Source organism: Rousettus aegyptiacus, unplaced genomic scaffold (genome assembly GCF_014176215.1).
Source record: "Rousettus aegyptiacus isolate mRouAeg1 unplaced genomic scaffold, mRouAeg1.p scaffold_m13_p_2, whole genome shotgun sequence".
Taxonomy (NCBI): Eukaryota; Metazoa; Chordata; class Mammalia; order Chiroptera; family Pteropodidae; genus Rousettus; species Rousettus aegyptiacus.
In genome coordinates, this window is record NW_023416295.1 from 177,038,368 (window position 1) to 177,057,944 (window position 19,577).

General features: G+C 54.9%; 1 protein-coding gene across 1 annotated transcript in view; it reads left to right on the forward strand.

The window, feature by feature from the left end:
- The first annotated feature begins 4,107 nt into the window (after positions 1 to 4,107).
- MOV10L1 (Mov10 like RISC complex RNA helicase 1) overlaps positions 4,108 to 19,577 on the forward strand; it is a 42,756-nt gene continuing 27,286 nt past the window's right edge. The window contains exons 1-8 of the mRNA XM_016125357.2: positions 4,108 to 4,235; positions 5,136 to 5,320; positions 9,756 to 9,918; positions 14,452 to 14,564; positions 15,043 to 15,230; positions 17,797 to 17,946; positions 18,207 to 18,451; positions 18,772 to 18,904. Coding sequence (XP_015980843.2) covers positions 4,139 to 4,235; positions 5,136 to 5,320; positions 9,756 to 9,918; positions 14,452 to 14,564; positions 15,043 to 15,230; positions 17,797 to 17,946; positions 18,207 to 18,451; positions 18,772 to 18,904 — 1,274 coding nt within the window. The 5' untranslated portion in view covers positions 4,108 to 4,138. The remainder of the gene's footprint in view (positions 4,236 to 5,135; positions 5,321 to 9,755; positions 9,919 to 14,451; positions 14,565 to 15,042; positions 15,231 to 17,796; positions 17,947 to 18,206; positions 18,452 to 18,771; positions 18,905 to 19,577) is intronic.

Consider the following 19,577-nt stretch of genomic DNA (forward strand, 5'->3'; position numbering starts at 1 on the left):
AGTTGTCCAGGCGAGCAAGAAGCCTCACAGTTAAAGTTCGCAATGACAGCCTCGAGTCAGGAAGGGCGCGCCACGGGCTGAAGATCCTCCCAAGCGTCTCCGCCCACTGTCTTTCAGAGCGATGCACAGAATCAGTAGAAATCGGTCCACTGTGTTTCTTTGTGTTCGAAAGAAACGTGAGGCAGATGTCACCGTTGCTGTCCCCCACCCAGTTATTCTCTGCTAAGAAGTACACACAAGCCGCGGGGCGTCGGAGGCTGGAACCAAGTCCTCCAGCCTCCAGGGCTGCGGGCGCCGGAGAAGGGCGTCCTCGTTCTGCCGGCCATACTGGTGCCAAGAACAAGCCTGGTGCTTTCTCACATCTTCGAACAAGCTATTGTTCCTCCCCGTTCTGCCTCCAAGGTCCTCCATCCAGCAAATGTTTGCGGAGCAGCAGAGTATCCTCTACACGTGCCGACGGGGACAGCAGCATAGTGTGTCCTGTGGCGAGACACTTGACTTTCCAATGGCAAACAGATCAGGGGTGGGGGATGGGGAGGGGCTCGGAGCGTCGAGGCACGTCCCACAAAGCGAAGATGCACGGCCGGCGGGGGCCGGAGTCTCACGGAGACTGGGGGGAAGGTGCCGCGGGCCCTCGGTGGAAGGCTGGAGGGCGGTGCGCGCAGGGTCACGCGAGGTCAGGTGCAGGTGGGGCGTCTAGGTGCAGGGCATCTGTGGGCATGCAGAAAGCCTCGGACCCGCTGAGGGTTCTGCTCAGTGGAGGGCAGGCTTCAGGCAGCAGGTGCGAGCAGGTCCGGCCGGGACTGAGGGGCAGCGGTGAGGGTGGTGAGAAGTTACCAGATTCTGCAGGCCGAGTGACGTGGGCTGACAGGAGCAGGAGCTCAGGCGACTGGAAGGTCTTCGGTCTGTGCAGTGTGGATGGAACGGCCTCACCTGAGACAGAGAAGTTGGTGACGCAGGTGGGAGGGTTAGGAGTTTCGTTTCGATGATGGGTTGAGATGTCTGTTGGATGTCCAAGCCGTCCACTGAAAAGTCGAGTCGAAGAGAGTCCAGACCCGGGAGGGGGGCTCAGGCTGGCGGACGGAGGGCACAGTCCTGTAAAGTGGAGACGTCCCGGGCAAGTCCCCAGCTCTGGAAGCCCCTGGCAGGAAGCCCAACCCAGGCCCGCAGCCCTCCGCGCTGCACAGTCCTGTTTCTGAGGTGTCGCTCCCGCAGACCCAATAAACCTTGGGCCGCTCCCGTTCCCGTATGCACTCCTGGTAACGGCTCCGAGATGAGGACTCAGCAGAGCTCCACCAAGTCCAAGGACCAGCTGGGCCCCGTCTCGAAGGCGCAGTAATTACACCACGCATCCGTGGCAGGGGGGCCCAGTCCGTGGGCCGGCACACCTGAGCCGGCACAAGCCAAGCTCACTGGTCAAGCAAGTGCGGCCTCTGGCCAACGATTGCAGGCCACCCACTCTTTCCACCACACCTGGAACATCCGTGGAGAGACCACGCGCAGGGAGGAAAGCCTCAGGAGAGTTTAGAGGACTGAGCTCTTCCAGATTTTATTCTGATTGTGACAAAATTTAATTAGATAGCATTAATAGAAAAATATCTGGAAAATCTTTAAAAGATTAGAAATGAACAGTATAACTCTTTTAAAAATCCCGCAGATCAAAAAAGAAATCACAGAGGAAATCGGAAACTAAATGAAAATGAAAATACAAGTCAAATTGTGTAGGATGCGGCTGAGTCAGAGCTCAGAGAAATTTGTAGCTTTAAATGCTTGTATTAACAACAAAGTTCCAAAGTTCATTAGCTAATTTTCCCCTTTAAGAAACTGGAACAGCAGAAATTATACCCCAAAAAAGGTAGAAGGCAGAAAATAATGAAAAATAGGAAAAAATCAACGAAACCAAGTTGGTTTTTGAAACAATCAATAAAATTGATAAACTTTTTGCTAGACCAATGAAGAAATACAAGAGGAAAGATGTTAAGTACAAAAAAAAAATTACCAAAATCAGGACTGAAAGATGGCTCATCACTACGGCCCGCACAGACATTGAAAGGATTGTAAGGAAATATTATGAACCATTTTACGCCAACAATTTGACATCTTGGATGAAATGGACAAATTCCTTAAGAGAAATTACCACATTTTCCTCAGTATTACATTGGTAACTGGAATAGCAGGTTACAGCTGATGCAGAAGTTGAATGCATGATTTTAAATCTCTCACAAAGAAACCTCTAGGTCCAGCTGGGCTCACCAGTGAATTCCATTAAACACATAAGGAATAACTTAAAGACCCTACAGTTTTTTGGACAGAGGCGGCAGCAACATGCTCCACTAGGCCAGCTTTAGACTGGGCCAGCTTTAGACTGATACCAAAACAGACAGAACAAAAAAGGAGAGAAAATTCCAGACCAGTGTCTGCCAGGAGCAAAGATCCCAACAGGGACCAGATATGACTAAGCCGATCCTTCAAGCACTACACAGAGAGGATGATAGGTGAAGCCGTTGCTGCAGGTGACTAATGCCAGGTTCTTTGGTCCCAAGTACATAGAAGTGACCACCGTACCCAGTACGAGGTTTGGCAAGCAAAGTTTTATTGAGAGATGACTAGTGTACCAGGAAACCAGCAAGAAGGAAGGAGCTGGCTACTTCCCAGACAGGTTGGGTGAGGTGTTTGTAGGCTATTCGGAGAGGGAGAAAGGCTAGGGAGGGGAAACTGGTGGATGGTCCCACAATCCCAGGATCCATCGTAACTGCTGTGGTCTGCATCTCATGGCCAGCAGATGTCTGCTCAATCTGGTCTTGTGACAGGGTTTTCTTTCAAGTTCTGTAAGAACAAACTTACACAAGAGTTTTACAAACGCTGGGTTTTTTTTATAGTGATAAATTTCATTAGAATGGGACATGGTTATTTTTACAACATCTGCTGATTGCACTGTGTTCCCCTCCTGTCTTAGTGACATACATTTAGGATGTGGGCAGCGGGCAGTTCATCGGTGTCTCGGGTTTTTCCCCGTGCACTCCTGACCTTGTAGACAATCTGGAGCCTTGTTTTAAAATAGAGTCCCTCTTGTTATCCTGATATTAGGTCACCTACATGCTGCTGACTGTAAGTCAGTTCTTTTAGCTAATGTGCATGGACAGTTTTAGAAACTTCTCCTGAGTTTGTTTCTATCTCCTGCAATAATGGTTCTGTTCACTTACTATTCACTGCTTCTTATAGGCCAGGGGATGTGGCTCAAGGCTGCTTTCCTAGCTGCAGATTCTGGCTATGCGACTACCCTAGGTGACCACAGACCACAAAACCACGGCCCAGTGAGTTTTCCAGGGAAAGTAGGGATGGTTTTACATTGGGAAGCCTGTCAATGTAATTCACTCTTATTAATGGGCTAAAATAGGAAAATGACCCTACACCCCTGCATGGTCAAGCGCTCATAAGAATAGCAGAGGGAACTTCCACATGATGAAGAATTTCCGCCAATCCACCACTCGACAGCACCCTGAGCTGCCGAAGGCTGAATCTTCTTCCCACGAAGGAAGACCAGGCAGCCCGCCTGCGCGAGGCCCCGCCCACCAGACGTGTGAGTGCCGGGCATGACGTCACTCCCACACTGCACCTCGCCTCACTTGCGGGTGCGCTAACGGTCGCCAACGGCCAGCCACGGACTGCTAACCGTCGCAGCGAGCACCAAGACCTCATTGGTCGTGTCGATGGCACATGGGCGCAGGCGCGGCGACACCATTGCCTGGCTTGAATGGCGCAGTTGCGGGCACGACGACCACCACCCCGGCCTCCCGCGCCCATTGGCCCAGCTTGAAGGGCGCAGGCGTGGGTGCGACGACCCCATTGGCCCACTCAAAGGGCGCAGGCGCGGGCGCCACAACCCTATTGGCCCAGCTCGAAGGGCGCAGGCGCGGCGCAGCGACCCCCATTGGCCCAGCCCCCGGGCGCGGGCGCAAGCGCCACAACCCTATTGGCCCAGCTCGAAGGGCGCAGGCGCGGCGCAGCGACCCCCATTGGCCCAGCCCCCGGGCGCGGGCAGGGCGACCCCGTTTGCTGAGGGCGGCTGGAGCGGCGTCGCGCCATGTGCGGGGGCTCGAAGCAGCAGAGGCCTGCCTAGGAAGGCGGTGTCAGAGCCATGCTGAGCCTCGCGGCGAAACTGGTGGCCTTCTTTTGGAGGAGGGCGGATGGCCCCGAGGAGATGGCCGGGCCGCCGGGGCCTGAGCTCCCGGAAGGTGCCTCGTGGGAGGAGGCGGGGCACGCGGTCCTCGGGGTAACCTGCGGTTCCACACGGCCCCTCCCGGGCCCCCTCCGGGTTCCTCCCGCGTGCGAGCTACACGCAGGGCCGCGGTTCCCCAGTCACTTTCTCCACCTGAAGGGATGGAATTCTCCACAGGAGAAGGGGACTCGCGGAGGCCTGTGGGTTCGGCTCTTCCTCAATCTGGGCCGTTTGTAAAATGCGGCCTTCGAGCGGCGGCGCGAGCTCCGGCTCCAGCCGGCCGCCGGGGTTGTGCGTGCGTCTGCAAGGTCGCAGGCCAGGGGCATGAGGGCTCAGAGGACACAGGCTGCAGCTGGCGTCCTCGGCCAGAAGTGGGAAGGGTCACCGAGCGGCCGAGGGCGTCCCCTGCCTTTGCTCCCTGGCCAGGCTCGCCCGCCGCACCCGCCCCTCCTCCCCCCAGGGCTCTTCCGTTGTCTTGTTTGGTGAGATGATAGACAATGTCCTGACGCTGATGTGTCGTCGTCGACGGCAGAAGATAATGGTAGCGGTAATGGCGCATAGGAGCGCCTGGCGGCACGCTGGTGGAACACGACCAACCTTCCCTGCGCCCTAGCCGCTCAGGTCTTTGCGTTGCCGCTTCTGTCCCGCAGACAGTAATCTTAGGTGGAGACGGCAGCGGTTAAGGAACTGACTGGCCCAGGGTCACCCATTGGCGGTCACAGAGCTGGGATTGGAACCCCGCTGTGCCCTCAGGCCCCTGCGCAGTCTGCCGCCTGTGCCTCCTTGGGGAGTGCTACCCCCCTTGGGGGGCCCTGCAGCCCACAAGGCTCCTTTACTCCACCTCTCCCTCCTAGGGCTTACGTGTGCTGTGGCTGGCTTTTGTGGTCAATCTGACCTCTTTGTTTACCCATCGCAGGTGACACCAAGTTGAAAACCGTCCAGGGTGTTGTGACAAGGTACTGCAGTGATTATGGCATGATTGACGATTTAATCTACTTCTCCAATGAGGCTGTGACTGGCAAAGTGCTTCTGAATGTTGGGCAGGAAGTTATTGCAGTTGTGGAAGAAAATAAAGTGTCCAGTGGACTGAAGGCGATCAGGGTAAGGCCCGAGTCACTTTGGGCAGTCTTCATGGGGCTCCACGTTGCTGTCTGTTTACTTCTCAAAGGACAGCCTTGCTAAGGAAGGGAGTGGAAGGTTCCTGCATGGGGGCACGTTTGTTCTTAGAATGGTTTCTGTTATAAGAATCAGTGGTGATCCTTATAAATCGTTCAGCATAGAAATTTAGAGCTCACAAGTTTGCCTGTCATTTTACAGCATGGAGGAAAAGTGTTAACATTCCTATACCTATTTTTCTAGTCTTTCAAAAGTATAGTTATTAGATCCTTCGGTATCCAGTTAGCAAAGATAATTAGTGGACTCCACTATTAAACAACTTTTTTTCATTTAAAAATAGTACTTTTGTACTAAAATATCTTTGGGGGTAAAATTGTTAGACAAAAGGTGCGCACGTTTAACATTTTAGTGGTTATCATCTTATTACGCTCCAATAATACTGTACCAGTTCACACTCCAAGGAGCAGGGCAAGAGTCTGCCTGTTACCCAGTGTTGACAAAAATGTAGATGTCCTCATTTTTTGGAATCTTTGCTAATCTAATCTGTGAACAATGATTAATAATTTTAATTTGCACTTACGCTTTAAGGTAGATTAATTTTTCACTTTCTATGAATTTGTTTCCTTTGTCCATATATATATATATATTTTTTTTTTTTTTGCTGTTGTCAACTATTTAAAATTTTGCATTAAGGACATTAGAGCTTTTTAAGGAAAGTTACATGAAAGTGCTGGAGATATTTTTCATGAGTCATCTTGTTTTGTAAACTTTTATATAGTCAAATGTGTCTTCTCTCTGTAGCTTTGAGCTCTAAGAATCCTTAGAGAGGCTTATTCCACTTTTTATTACAAATCTACATTCAGATTTTTCTCTGAAAATTGTTTATTAACATTTAAGTATTTAATCTGCCCGGAATTTACTCGGTATACAGACTGAGAGAGGAAGCAGACGTTGCCTTTCCAGTAGCCCCCAGCAGTCCCACTGAGTAGTCCGCTGCTTCCCACTGTTTGGGAAGGTCCCTTCGTCACACACTGCGTGGGACCCTGTCTGGGCCCTATTGGCTCTGATGTGTGTGTGGCCCCATGACTTGGTGGTGCCGTGGGTGGTAGGCAGGTTTCCCTTCCCTCATTCTGGATGGACATGGGGGCCACTCTGTTGTCCTCAGCTTGAGTCTGCCTTGGACAGCAGAGTTTGTTGGTCCATTTAGGATGCGTGTCGTGTGGATCGTATGACATCTTCTCTGTCCACGGATTCCTTCTGTCCATTTATTTAAGCCTTCATTGACACTCTATGGTTCAGTAGTTTTTTTCATTTAGGTTCTATAAATTATTTGTTGAGTTTTTGAGAATTTAATAATTGTGTTTCATCAGTATAATTTCATTTTGTGTTTTCAAATTAATCTTTTTATTCCTATACAGGAAAGCTGTTTATTTTTGTCACGTGATTTGAAAGCTGGCAAACTTACTGACCTCGGGAACTTTTTAAAAATGTTTGAGATGTACTTTAGTACTGTTTTAGTTAATAAATGTCATCGTAATGCTTAGTATCATCTTCTTCAAACTCTGCAGGTAAAAATAGAATTTTAGAATTGCATTCAGTACAGTAGCTTCTAGTCACGTGGCTATTTAAATTTACATTGATTAAAAGTAAATAAAATTTTAAATTGATTCCTCACTTTCACTAAGCATATTTCAAGAGTTAGATGTAGCTGGCGGGGACCATATTGGGCAACACAGACACTCTGTCAGCTCAGAGTCTTCGCTCGCTCTGCTGTGGAATGCTGCCGGGTCCGTGTGGAAAGCCCTGTCCACACCTCCGCTTGCCCTTCATTCCCTCAGGCCCAGCCCTCTGTGCGCTCAGCCCCTCCAGGACATGGCTGAGTCACTTGAACCTGTGCTTACACCTTTGCTCCGTCTGCCAGCATTAATCACATGCTCACTTTCACCATGAAAGGTGTGGCATTGGCTCATTTATATGACCCTTGGGATTTCTCTAATTTTTTTTTATTCAGGTTTTTTATTGTAGTAAAACATAACTTAAAAATTTACCGTTTTAGCCATTTTAAGAATCCAGTTCGGCAACACCGAGCACATTCACAGTGTGCTGCCATCACCACCATCCATTCCCAGAACTTCTGCATCTTCCCAAACTGAAACCCTGTACCCCTAAACGATTCCCTGTTCCACTCGTTGCCTCTGTGAATTTGGCTGCTCTCGGTGGGATCATACGACATTTGGCCTGTGGTGTCTGGCTTATTGGACTTAGCATTGTAGGTCGCGGTTCATCCAGGTAACATGTATGAGCACTTCCTTTTCAAGGCTGTGTGACATTATCTTACGTGGGTGGACTGCACTGTTTACCTGCTTGTCCATCGATGGACACCTGGGTGGCTTCTACCTTTCGGCTGTTGTAAATCCTGCTGCTGTGAACAAGTATCTTTTTGAGCCCCTGTTTTCAGCCTTTTGGGGTATATCCCTTGGAGTGCAATCATGGAGTCATATGGCAATTTTGGTTTAACTCTTCGAGGAACTGCCTGATTCTTGCACAGTGGCTACACCACCTCACACGCCCCCCCCCCCAGCTGTGCATGGGGCCTCCTGTTGCTGCACCGCCAGCGTGAGATAGTCCCCGTTTTTTTCTTGTTGACAGTGGCCATCCTAGTGGGCATGACGTGGTATCTTGTGGTTTTGATTATTAGCTCCCTAGTAATGAGTGATGTTGAGCGTCTTTTCATGTGCTTATTGGTTATTTACCTTCTTTGGGGACATGTCTGTTCGAGTCCTTTGCCCATTTTTTGATCTGGTTGTTTATTTTCTCATTGAGTTGTAGAACTTCTTCATATATTCTGGACGTTGATCACTTACCAGATAAATGCTTTACAAATTTTTCCTCCCATTCTGTGGATTGTCTTTTCACTTTTTCTGGATAGTATCCTTTGGGGCACAAAAGTTCAAAATTTTGATGAAGTCTGGTTTATCTTTTTTAATTGCCTATGCTTTTGATGTCACACTTTAAAAAACTGACGAATTCAAAACGTGAAGATATTCACCTGTGCTTTCCTCTCTAAGCGTTTTATAGCTTTAGCTCTCAGATGTAGTCTTTGATCCATTCTGCGCTGGTGCGAGTTGGTGCTGGGTGACAGTTGACCTCAGTCCTCTGCATGTCGGTGTCCGGCTTTCCCGCCGCGGTGGTCTGAGAACACTGCGCAGTGCAGGAAACCCCTTCCCATCGCGCTGAATGGCCAGGCACCCTCCCGAAGGTCAGCTGACTGACACGTGGGGATCTGTGCCTGGGTTCCGTGCTGTTCCACAGGTCCGCGAACCTGTCCTGTGCCAGCACCGTGCCACAGAGTTCGCTGACTTACAAAGCAAGTTTCAGAACGAAGTATGAACCCTGCAACTGCTCTTCCTCTTCAAGATGGTTTTGGCTATTTGGGTCCCTTGAAAGTCCTTATGAAATTCAGGATGTTTTTTTCTATTTCTGCAGAAGATGTCATTGGGATATTGATGGGGACTCACTGAATCTGTAGCTTGCGTTGATAGAGTTGCCATCCCACCGTTAAGCCTCCCAGTCCGTGAACAGTCGTCCCGTGTTTCGTGTCCTTTAACTTCTTTCAGCCACATTTTGTAATTTTCAGCGTACGAGTCTTCCGCTTCCTTTGTTAATTTATTCCTGCGCGTCTTACTCTTTTTGATGCTGTTGCATGTATGGAATCACTTTTTTAATTTTCTTTTTTGAATCGTTTACAAGTGTATAGCAAGTGTATAGAAACACCACAGATTTTTGTGTGTTGATTTTAAGGCTGCAACTCTGCTGAATCCATTTGTTGGCCGTGACCGTTTTTTACGGACTGTCAAGTGGCCTCTGTATGTAAGATCGTGCCATCTGCGAACGGAGGCAGCTTTACTTCCTTCCCGAGTGGACGCCTTTTGCTTCTTTCTTGCCAGTCGCTCTGACTGGAGCGTCCAGTCCTGTTGGGGCAGCGAGGGCACGAGCAGGCGTCCGGGTCTGGTTTCTGATCCTGGGGGAGAGCGCTCCCAGTCTGTCCCCACGACTGACGTGAGCTGTGGGCTCCGTACGCGGCGTTTGTCGTGCTGAGCGGCTTCCCTTCCTCTCCTGGTCCACCGGGCGTTTTATCGTGCCAGGGTGCTGAGTTTTCCAGGCGCCCTCCGTATCGCCGGGGCTGGCCGTGCTCTCCCTTGTTCGTCCACTGTGGCCGGCGCCTCAGTCGGCGTCGGCATGTCGAACCACCCCTGCCTTTAGGGCCGAGCCCCCTTGGTCATGGTGTGGGGCCCTTCTCACATTCTGCTGCACCCAGTTTGCTAGTGTTTCTGCGAGGAACTTTGCATCTGTATTCGAGGGGTGCTGGTCTTCAGTTTGCTCGTATTGTGGTTTAAACAGTGGTTTGTCTGTCTATCAGGTGGAAGCTGTCTCTGATAAATGGGAAGATGATAGCAAAAACCAAGGCCGAGGACTGTCGGACTCCAGCCCGCGCGTGCTGATTGGCTGCGTGACTTCGCTGATGGAGGGCGCCGGCTATATCAGTCAGACCACGTACTTCTCTCTGGAGAGTGTGTGTGAAGGTAGGCCGAGGCGTTTCCGCCTCACAGTTAAACCTGCCTTTTATGGGTTGGTTTGGTTTTCATTTTTATGGGATAGATTTGAGATGATTACATGCATTGTTGCGAGGGTCAAGCGAGAGCGTGTTTTGTGTACTGAGAGGCTGGGGGCTGGAACGGCTCCGGGCTGGCTGCAGGTAGTGCCCTCCGGGGTGGGGAGGCGTGTGTCGGTTGTCCGAGCTCGGTTGTGGGATGCAGTCTCCGATCGCCGGGTAACTTCCCTGTCATAGCTGTCAACCTCAGTTAACACCATTCCAGACATACAAAAGTGCTGTTTTTTAAGTTCTGAAATGGGGCTTGGGCATAACCTTGTACCTTTTCAAGAGTTCATATCTATTTTTAATTGTATTTGTTTTTAACGGATTTAAGGTCATATTTTCACACCTAAAGAAATAACTCGTCAGTGCCACTGATGGAGTTTAAGTCAGTGAGCATTGACCGTGTCCATCGTGCACAGTGGTGGGCAGCGGGGACCAAGGCAGGCGAGTGAGGCCCAGCCCTTTCTCCGGCAGGGAGCAGGCTGTCTGCACCTCGCAGTCAGGAGGCGCTTTCTGAGCTGAACCCCTGCACACACTGCGAGCTGCACACCGAGGGGACAGGGGCACGAATCCCCTCCAGCCGGGCCACCCTGGGCAGGAGGGCGCTGAGAGCCAGGCCTGACCTTGGCTGCTAAGCCCGAGAGTCCCCCGAGTGAAACTGACAGGTGGCTGGCCGGGATTTTGAAGTCACTGTTCCATCAGAGGCGGTCTCGGTTCTGGAAGGTGGCCCTGCCGTGGCTCTGCTCCAGAGGCGGCCTCTGGGTCCCTGGGAGCACGGCAACGGGAAGCCGCCCCGGGATGGGGCACGGGTGTGCTGCGGGGTTGTCGGCAGGACGGAAGTGCAAGGACCCCCTGAGGATGGCCTGAGGCACAGGGAGAGAGTCCCCACATGGTCAGGTCCATTGCACTAGGACTTGCTCTGAGAGGCGTCCACGTGGCCGCTGTGATGTGATCACAGAATTTGGTGAACACCAAATAGGAGGATATTCTCGAAAGAGAAAACGGTGTGAAAAGATAGGGGAGCCGCGACGAGGTCGGCAGGCCACGCCTGGGAGGGGCAGGTGGTGGGGCTGGTGGGCTACCGGCTGGTGTCTCGAAGCCACTCGCCTCTGGGGCCCCGGTGGCACGAACACAGCCACAGACGGCACCTAAACGGAAGGGCGGGTGCATCCCTGTGAGACTTCCCGAGGCCACAGGCCGCCGCTGCGAACCTCTGCCCTCCTGGCGGCAGGAAAACGGGTTGGGCCCCATTTTTCCTTTGCAGAGGGACAGTTGGCTCACACGGCTCCTTCCTGGCGAGCCTGCTGCGGGCCAGACGCCATCGGAGCGCCCGCTGGCCGGAGGGGACCAGCAGCACGGAGTGCTCCGTCTGCGGGGCTGCGCAGCACACGCAGCGGTGGGTTGGGTGGGTGCACAGGCTCCGGGTTCCTCCAGGACGGGGCGGGGGGGGGGGTGCACTTGCAGTGCCGACTTCAGGAAGGGGTGTCACTGGGGAGACAGGGTCCTGCAAATGCTGAACAGCATGGAGGGGAAAGTGGGGAGTTCCCTCAGCCTCTGACCACTGAGGCAGTGTCGGCCATCGGCCCAGTTCACAGGACAAGACGCCTGGGACATGGCCCACGGGCGACGCTTGGGGGAGGTCTGCACACCAGCCGCGGCTCGGCTGTTTCGCATGCGAGCACCTGCGACTCTCAGCCACTTTGGCCCCGGTGGCCACAGTGCCCGTCTGCAGAGAGCCACAGAAGGCGCCAGCACCGTGCTGGGAGGAGGGGGCAAGGCGGGGTTGGCTCCGCTTGGTTCCCTAAAGGCACCTGTGCCCCCGCCAAGCCAAGCCACAGCCAGGGTGACCACGTCGTGTCCACGCTGGTGCACAGCTGAGGACGGAAGAGGGTGTTAAAATTAATCACAGCCAAGTCACTTTTGAAAGTTTATGTGTTGCTTAGCAGATTGATGTTATCACATTTAGTAACCTTTAAAGTAGCATTAATCAGAGACTGCAAAACTAAAATTTTTTCTAGAAAAAAGTAATACTGGCTACATTGAAGGATATTAAGACAACTTAATATTGATTATTCAGTCATTGTTCTTAGTACGTGGTGACATGTTTTAATTTCTTAGCATCCCCTCTACCGTGTCACTGGTATTGATCTGAACAACGTACATTTCTTAATACGATCACAATTTTATTTTTCACGCAGTGGCCTGGAGTCTCAGAGCTGCATGTCAAGGTTGATGAACTTGACATTGTAGGCACCTTTCTCTCTGTAGGCTGTGGTATTTTTAACTGAGAAAATATTATTAGAGCGAATTCTGCTAAATGTAAGATAGTCCTGAATCTGAGTTTTTTCCTGTTGACGTGCATAACCGTTTCAGGCCTGTTCTCACAGGAACTGTTTTTTTTGCCTCTGTAGCTACTAAGGTGTTGCAATATTTTCAAATGTTTTCATAAACTAAAATGTCAAATAAGTTGTCTCTCCAACTTTTTGAACATGACGCCCAGTTTGGAGGCTGTGAATTTGCGGGCCTTGTCGGTTGCGTGCGTCCGTTAGGGAACCTCTGTCTCCTTGACAGACGGCAGGGGTCAGGGCGCAACGAGCCCACGGGAGTTCAGCCCTGACCCGCTGCTTGTTTCCGTGCCGCCGCCACCGGGGGGCATCGGGGCTCCTCTCCCTGCTCACCAGCCGCACTTGCAGCAACTAAATCCACAAAGGCTTCTGAAGCTGAGCGTTTCTGGTCCCACACCTGCCGATACTTCGATTAAAGATTTCCAACTGATTTTGAACAAAGCATAACCAAAATTAAGAGGTCTCACTGAAAAAAAATTAAAAGGAGAACCATCATACGTCGTAGGCTTGATTTACAAAGCACCTCTTCAAAGGTTCAAACGTTTGTAGAACTGGGGTGATGGGGCCCCTAGGCCCATGCTTCTGTTTCGTTAACATTAGCTCTGTCACGGAAGTTTGGCAGTCACTCGTCACTCACCTTGACATATCCGTAAGTGCCGTGAGTTGGCAGGCCCCCCAGTGGGCAGGGAGGGCCTGGCACGTGGACGTGCCACGGTCAGGCCCACGCCTGCCTGTGGGCCTCTCACCACGTTCAGATCTTGCTTTATCATGGCGCTTTATTCCACCAAAACTTGTGTTTGTGTTCTGACAAAGATGAAAATTTTTATCTCCAGTGGTGGGTTTTTTAAACTGAATTTATAGTAGCAGTCACAATATCAGATATTTTTTCTTCAACAGAAAGACCTTCCAAAATCTTTCTTTAATTCCATGATTCTGATGGGAAAAAATCAAACTTATTTGAATTTGTGTCGTTTTTCTCTGTAAGTAACTTGTTTACACAGGTCACACATGGAAAGCTCTTGCTTCGCTTTTCGTGTGTGTCTAGGAAGATTTGGAATAGAAAAGCAAAGTTAAAGTAAACCGTTATTTGCTAAGTGAAATCGTGGTTCAGAGAGCGACAGGTGCAGGTGTCTGTGCAGCTTGTCACCTTGTGCCCCCGGCACACCTGCCAGCCGGCCTCGGGCAGGTCCGTCTCAGGCGTCGCAGCACCAGAGCTGCCGCCTGGCCCTGCGCTCCCCGGCGCCGGCAGCAGATGGCAGGGCGCTTATGTGTTCAGCAGCAGCTTTCTTGAGAAACAAACTCAGTATCCAGTTACGTGCTTTTGTTTTTTGAGCTTATTGCTAGCAAAAATGTTTATTGGAAGATAATTTTTAAAAGGTTATAACTAGCAACTTCACACCATGCAAACATGCTCAGACTGCACTCTCCCTGTTCCGTGTCAGGACAGCTCAGCCACCTCATGTCACTGGACCTTCCGGCTTCCCCACCCACCCTGCCAGTGGGGGCCCAGGGCCACCTTGCATCCCACAGGCCATGGCACAAGCCACAGCACAGCTACTGGGCACGCCGGGGGGGCTGGCAGGGCCACCGAGTGCCCCCCACCTGAGCCAGGGTAGACAGAGCTGCCCAGCCAGCAGGTCTCGGAGCTCTTGCCTCCATCTCCACACACCTGTGTCTCCCTCACGGGGAGGGGCACTCACATTGTCTGGACAGAGCTGGCAGAGTGAGGTGCTCGCAGGCCAGTGGGACTGTCCAGCACACGTGCGTCCACGCCTCAGGGGGGAGGTCTGCCGCCGTGCTTGTTCGGTTGCAGCTGTCAGAAATACCACTCTGGGGGTTTTAACAAAAGCGTGGGGAATATGTGAACGCAGAGGGGATCCCGAGACCCCGCCAGCCAGATGCGTGACTGCCCGGCCGGTCCTCTCTGCGGACAGGAGGTCGGTCTGCGCTGTGCTCTGCTCCACCGCTCGCCAGGGGCCTGGGGGCGCTTGGGCTGGTGGGTTCGTCCTGATGTCTCAGCAGGGCGTGGGGACTCCAGCACGACACCCCTCGGGAGCGGCCCATGCACTGTGGGGTCAGAGCGTCCGAGTGACACACAGTTTCCCTCCCTGGAGGTTTTGAGCCGTGCAAGGGAGACTGGGTGGAGGCCGAGTACTGGATCCGGCCGGGCACCTGGAGCAGCGAAGCCGTGTCCGTGAAGCCGCTGAGGTACAAGCGCGTGGACCGGGTAGGTGCTGGCCTTCCGCCCCCGCATTCCCCTTGGCGGCCTGGGGCTCTGCTCTGGTTCAGTCTGGGCCAGAAAAGACCGTTTTCTTACCGAGCACACGGTTTCCCCAAGGGGATCCTTGGAGACTGGCCTCGCCAGCTCTCTGTTAAGCTGAGAGCTTAACTTGGCATGGACAAAAGTGCTGAGGCGGCCTGCGCGTGGCAGGGCGTGTCCGGGGCGCAGAGAGAACTGGGGGTGGGGGCTGAGCCCAGAGAAGCAAAGGCCGCACCCCGGGCCCCACGCCCCCAGTCCTCCAGTGGGGTCTCAGCCTTGGTCCGAGGTCCCGACGCCGCTAACCATCAAGGCTCCGCTCCTCCCGGAGCAGGTGCCGGTCCCCTTCAGCCCTCCGCGGGATGGGGTGCTGGCGCGCAGCCGTGGGCCGTCTCGGCCAGGCCAGGCTGCGTGGGGCTCAGACGGGGCGCGCGCCCGCCCACCGCAGGTCTGCGTGTCCAGCCTCTGCGGGAGGAACGGCGTGATAGACGACTGCATCTTTTTCACCTTGGACTCCCTGCGGCTGCCGGAGGGCTACGTGCCCCGCAGACACGACGTGGTCCGCGCCCTGGTGGTGGAGAGCAGCCAGTCCTGCTACGTCTGGAGAGCCCTCTGCATGACGCCGGTGGCCAGGCGGTGAGGCGGGACGGCTTGCCTGGCCGGGGCGCTGTCCGTGAAGGTCGGGGACCTCGCCAGGCCAAGCCCGAGCCCTGGCTGGGCGGGCGGCTGGAGGCAGGGTCGTCTGGAGGGTCCCCGCGGTCTTCGCGGCTGGTCACAGGGCGAGCGGGAGGTCCGCTCCCCATCCTCGGTCCACGTCAGCGGTCCCCACGCCGAGCTGCGCGTCTGTGTCTTCTGTCCTCGAGCGCGTGGCTTTTTTGGAGCCTGCTGACAGGCAATTCTTAAAGGGGCCAAACGACCGTGTCATGCATGCTCTTCCCTCGGCACCTGGAGGCCTCCCCTCTGCGGGCGTGTGTCACAGAGTGTGACGGGCGGCCCTGGATGCCGCCCTGCACTGTCCCTGCTCCCCGGCCCGCTCGTCCTCTTGGGCCCTGTGTCCGGTGAGCCCACTCTGTGCTCGTGGGGCTGCAGCTGCTGTGCCCCGCTTCCCGCCACGTGTCGAGCAGTGGGCAGCGCCCTGTGTCCGCGGCCGGATGCTGGCCGGCCACAGCCTCAGCCCCGTGCTGCCTCAGCGCCCCCCGGGGCGAGGGTGGCGTCGCTTGGGCCTCAGGGCCGCCGCGTCCTCTGGACGCTGCTGCCCCCGCACTTAGCTCCCGACACACTGTGCGACTTGCCAGCTTGCTGTGTGTCCGGGAGGCGGCTCAGGGGCTGCGGAGCTGCGTCTGTGGCGTGGCATAGTGTGGGTGGGGCATGATGGGACGGCTCCTGCCTGTAGGTGGCCCGTTCCCGGGGAGCTGTGGGGGCCTTGGGGTCCCCTAGGGGTGCTGGTTATCCTGGGGGAGGAGGCCTAGTCCCAGACCTGGTCTATGAGGTCCCTCCCTTGTCTGCCTCAAATGGCCATCTTCACCGGGCAGTGAGTGTACCCCCACCCTCCACGTTGGACACTGGCCATGAGCTGGACCCATACTCTGCAGATCCAGAATCCCTCCTCGTCTGTCTGTCAGAGTGGGTGTTTGGGGGCGAGGGGAGGAAGGGGCTTGGCAGGGTCCAGGGGCGCGCACAGCCACTGCGCAGTCAGCCCTGCACGCGGAGCTGGCGTGGGCTCAGCGATGCTGTGGACGGAGGGCCGCATTCTGGGGCTGGCAGTGTGTTTGCTGTCCCACGGGCCCGTCCACACTCCATGGACCCACTGGCCAGTGCCAGCCATGCCTGGGCTGTGTCCTCATGGGCTGTGTCCCCACTCTGCTCCAGACCTGCACCTCCGCCACCTTCCCTGGCTGCATTTCTGGGGGTTGAACAGGAAACCTGTGTGATGTTCGTGACTCTTCCTTCAGGCCCACACCCCAGCCATTAGCAGGTGCTGTCCGCTGGGTGCGAGACCCGAGGCCCAGCTGTCCCCACTGCTGCCCCCACGACCGCTCTGGTCTGGAGGGAGCTCTGAGGCCGGGGGAGTGTATACAAGAGGAGTTTGAGGGCAGCTGCCGGCTGAGAAGGGGTCACTGGGGTGTTGAGCACGTCAGTGAGTGGGTGGACAGGGCCAGAAGCGCCGAGTCCACCTCTGGCGGCCCGCCCTGGGCCGCTGCGTCGGAAGGGGCGTGTGCAGCTGTGCCCTCGAGACGGCGCCCGGCCAGCGGTGGGCGGCAAGCCAGGCCCCGCAGCGCCATCAGCAGGGCAAGGGGACACACGGAAGCCCGTTTTCTGAAGAGAGAAGCTTCCCTGTTAGCTGTTCTCAGAAATGTGAGACGTAGGAAGGGGCGAATCCCCCAAGCGGGGGCCCTAGAACCCTAAGAGAAGGTCCTCAGCTCCGTGCAAGGAAGATTTCAGGTGCGAGCCAGAGCCAGAGACAGGGGCGCGATGGCGCAGGGAGGGCCCTCTGCAGACCGCACTCCGCCTCCCAGGGCCAGAGGCGACCCCTGGGTGCTGAGCAGCACTCTCTGCGCCTGTTCTCTCGGGACGTGTGCGGTGTCAGGGCACGGGGCGTCAGCGGTGGCCTCGGCCAGAGCCTTGCGTCGGTCGCCGGGGTCTGGCCGTGCGCCGATGGGCCAGGTTCCCGCGGCAGGCCCGGGCGCGGCCTGGTTCCATGTCCAGTCAGTCTGCGTGGTTCTCGTGCTGCTTTCCTGCATTCTCCGGAGCAGCAGCACCTTTTCCAGAGGAAGGCTACGGGTCCCTAAGCAGCAGAGCTCCCCGAGCCCCCACGCAGCAGCCTGGGAGGCCACTGGACAGAGGACACCAGACACCCTCTCCTTTTGTGGTGAGGGGAGGGAGAGCCCCTCTCGGCTGCTGGTGGAGCGGGTCCCTGCTGTGTTCTCGGGATCGGGACCTCCTTGAAGGGGCCACCTTCACGTCGCCTCCTCTCTAGTTTATAGTCATTTTCTTCCAGATGACGGCTGTCCTTCTCTGAGACCCTAAGTGTTGGAGGCTCCCTCGATCAGTTCTGGTCACCTCTGGGGGCCGACTTTGGCCTCTTGGCAGCTCGTCCTGCGGCCAGGATAGCGGGCCGGGGGGGAGGTGGCAGTGCCTCGGGGGGCAGCCTCCCCAGTGCGGTGACTTGGTGACAGTGACCTGTCTGTGGGGCTCTCTCCAGAGACAACTCTGCCTCCACCGGGGCAGAGGCTGCTGATGAGGCTTGTGGGGCCCTCTTACTAAAAGACAAAGGCGACATCGAAGTAACGAGGATGACGAATTTTGGAACGCTGGAGGAAGGCAGAAGTAGGAGCTTGGTGATCTGGATAGAGTAAGTTTGCTGCTAAAGTGAATCATGCCCACGGTTTTTAAACTGCGATTTAAGGAATTCTGTAGAACCCACTTTACCTTGCCCGGTTTTTTCTTTTATGAAAATTTTTTGAAATGTTTCACTTCAGGACTTTCTTTTTGTTCATACTCGTAAAGGTATTTGCGGTTGCCACTCGCCGGGTACGTTGGTGTCTGTGTTTTGTGTTCACGGAGCGTCTCCGTGTTAGTTCTGTGTGCTCACGGCAGGCGCTCTTCGTCCAGGAATAAAGGAGGCGTGCCGCAGGACCTGGTCAGCTGCAAGCTGGCTGGCTGGGACAGAGCCAGACAGTTCAGGTTTCAGGCGCAGTGCGGAGGCCAGCCGTGCCCGACAGCGCGCTCCGGTTCTGGCTCTGCGGAGGAGATGGGCTGTTCGGGTGACGGTGCCAGCTCGTTAGGTGGTTGCGGAGAGGATGGAGCCGACCAGGTGCTGGACAGCAGCCTGCCCGGTGGCAGAGAGGTCTGCCCAGGTAGGTGTCTGGCCGTTGCCACCGCAGATCAGAGGCCCGTGAGCTCCGAGGGACTGGGGGCAGCGGGGCCTGGGCGGGGGCCGAGCGGCCAGAACAGTCTGGCCACCGTGGCCCCTGGCGCTGTGAGCTCCTGGGCTCTGGACCTTCTCCGAGGTTCTAGGAGTGCCCAGACGTGCTCCCGGCAGGACCCCGCCCCCCATCCCCGCCCGGCACTGCGCCCACGTGCGCCTGTCGCGTGCGCACGCGCTCCGTCAGCATGCCGCCGCTGCCAGAACCAGCGCCCTTTGGGTCTGACTTGGGATTTGCATTTCATCTCCCAGACAGCAGTACCTGTAAAGGAGAAAATGGAGAAAAGGAACAGAATATCTCAAGGAAGCAGGTGACAGAGCCCGAACCTGGTGGGCTCATTCCTCCAGGTGGAAAAGTTGCAATTGTGATCATTTGTGATGCCAAGTACGTGGCCAGAGGGTTTGGAGAGTTGCCTTGGGGATATTCGTACATTTATCTGTTTAGGTTACATGTATGGTCCTTCTAGGTTAGGCTTATAAACAGCACTCAGTAGCCCTTTCAGTGGAATAAATATCATAAGCAAAAGCATTGGTGGAGAACACAGCTTGAGCGAGTTTATCCTCAGAGGCAGGTGTCCGCTCCCCTTCTCCCCGACTCTCAGTGACAGGGGACTCTGTTGGAGCCAGCCCATGTCTTCCCGCCCTTGTCCCTCAGCTCAGCCTGATATCCTTCTGCCCCTCCTGGCCCCCTTCCTCCCGGGAGGCGGTAGGCGCAGACTTGGCCCCCTGTGCCTCCTCCCCGCTCGGCTTCGTCAGAGCCCCGCCACCTCCATCCAGAGCCCCGCCACCTCCATCCAGAGCCCCGCCCCTCCATCAGAGCCCCGCCCCTCCGTCAGAGCCCCGCCTCCGCCTGCTGCTCACATGCCAGTTGGTATTTTGGCTGCAGCCTTTCCCTTCGTCTCTTCTGTCACCTGCATTTGTTCTTAGTCATTTTAAAAACATGGGTCCAAGTAAATCACAGCCTTATTTCAGGCCATCAGCATCAAACCACAGGGGACCACTTAAGAGTCCTTCAGTCAACGGTGTGTGGCACGGCCACCTTACACAATCGTTTCAAA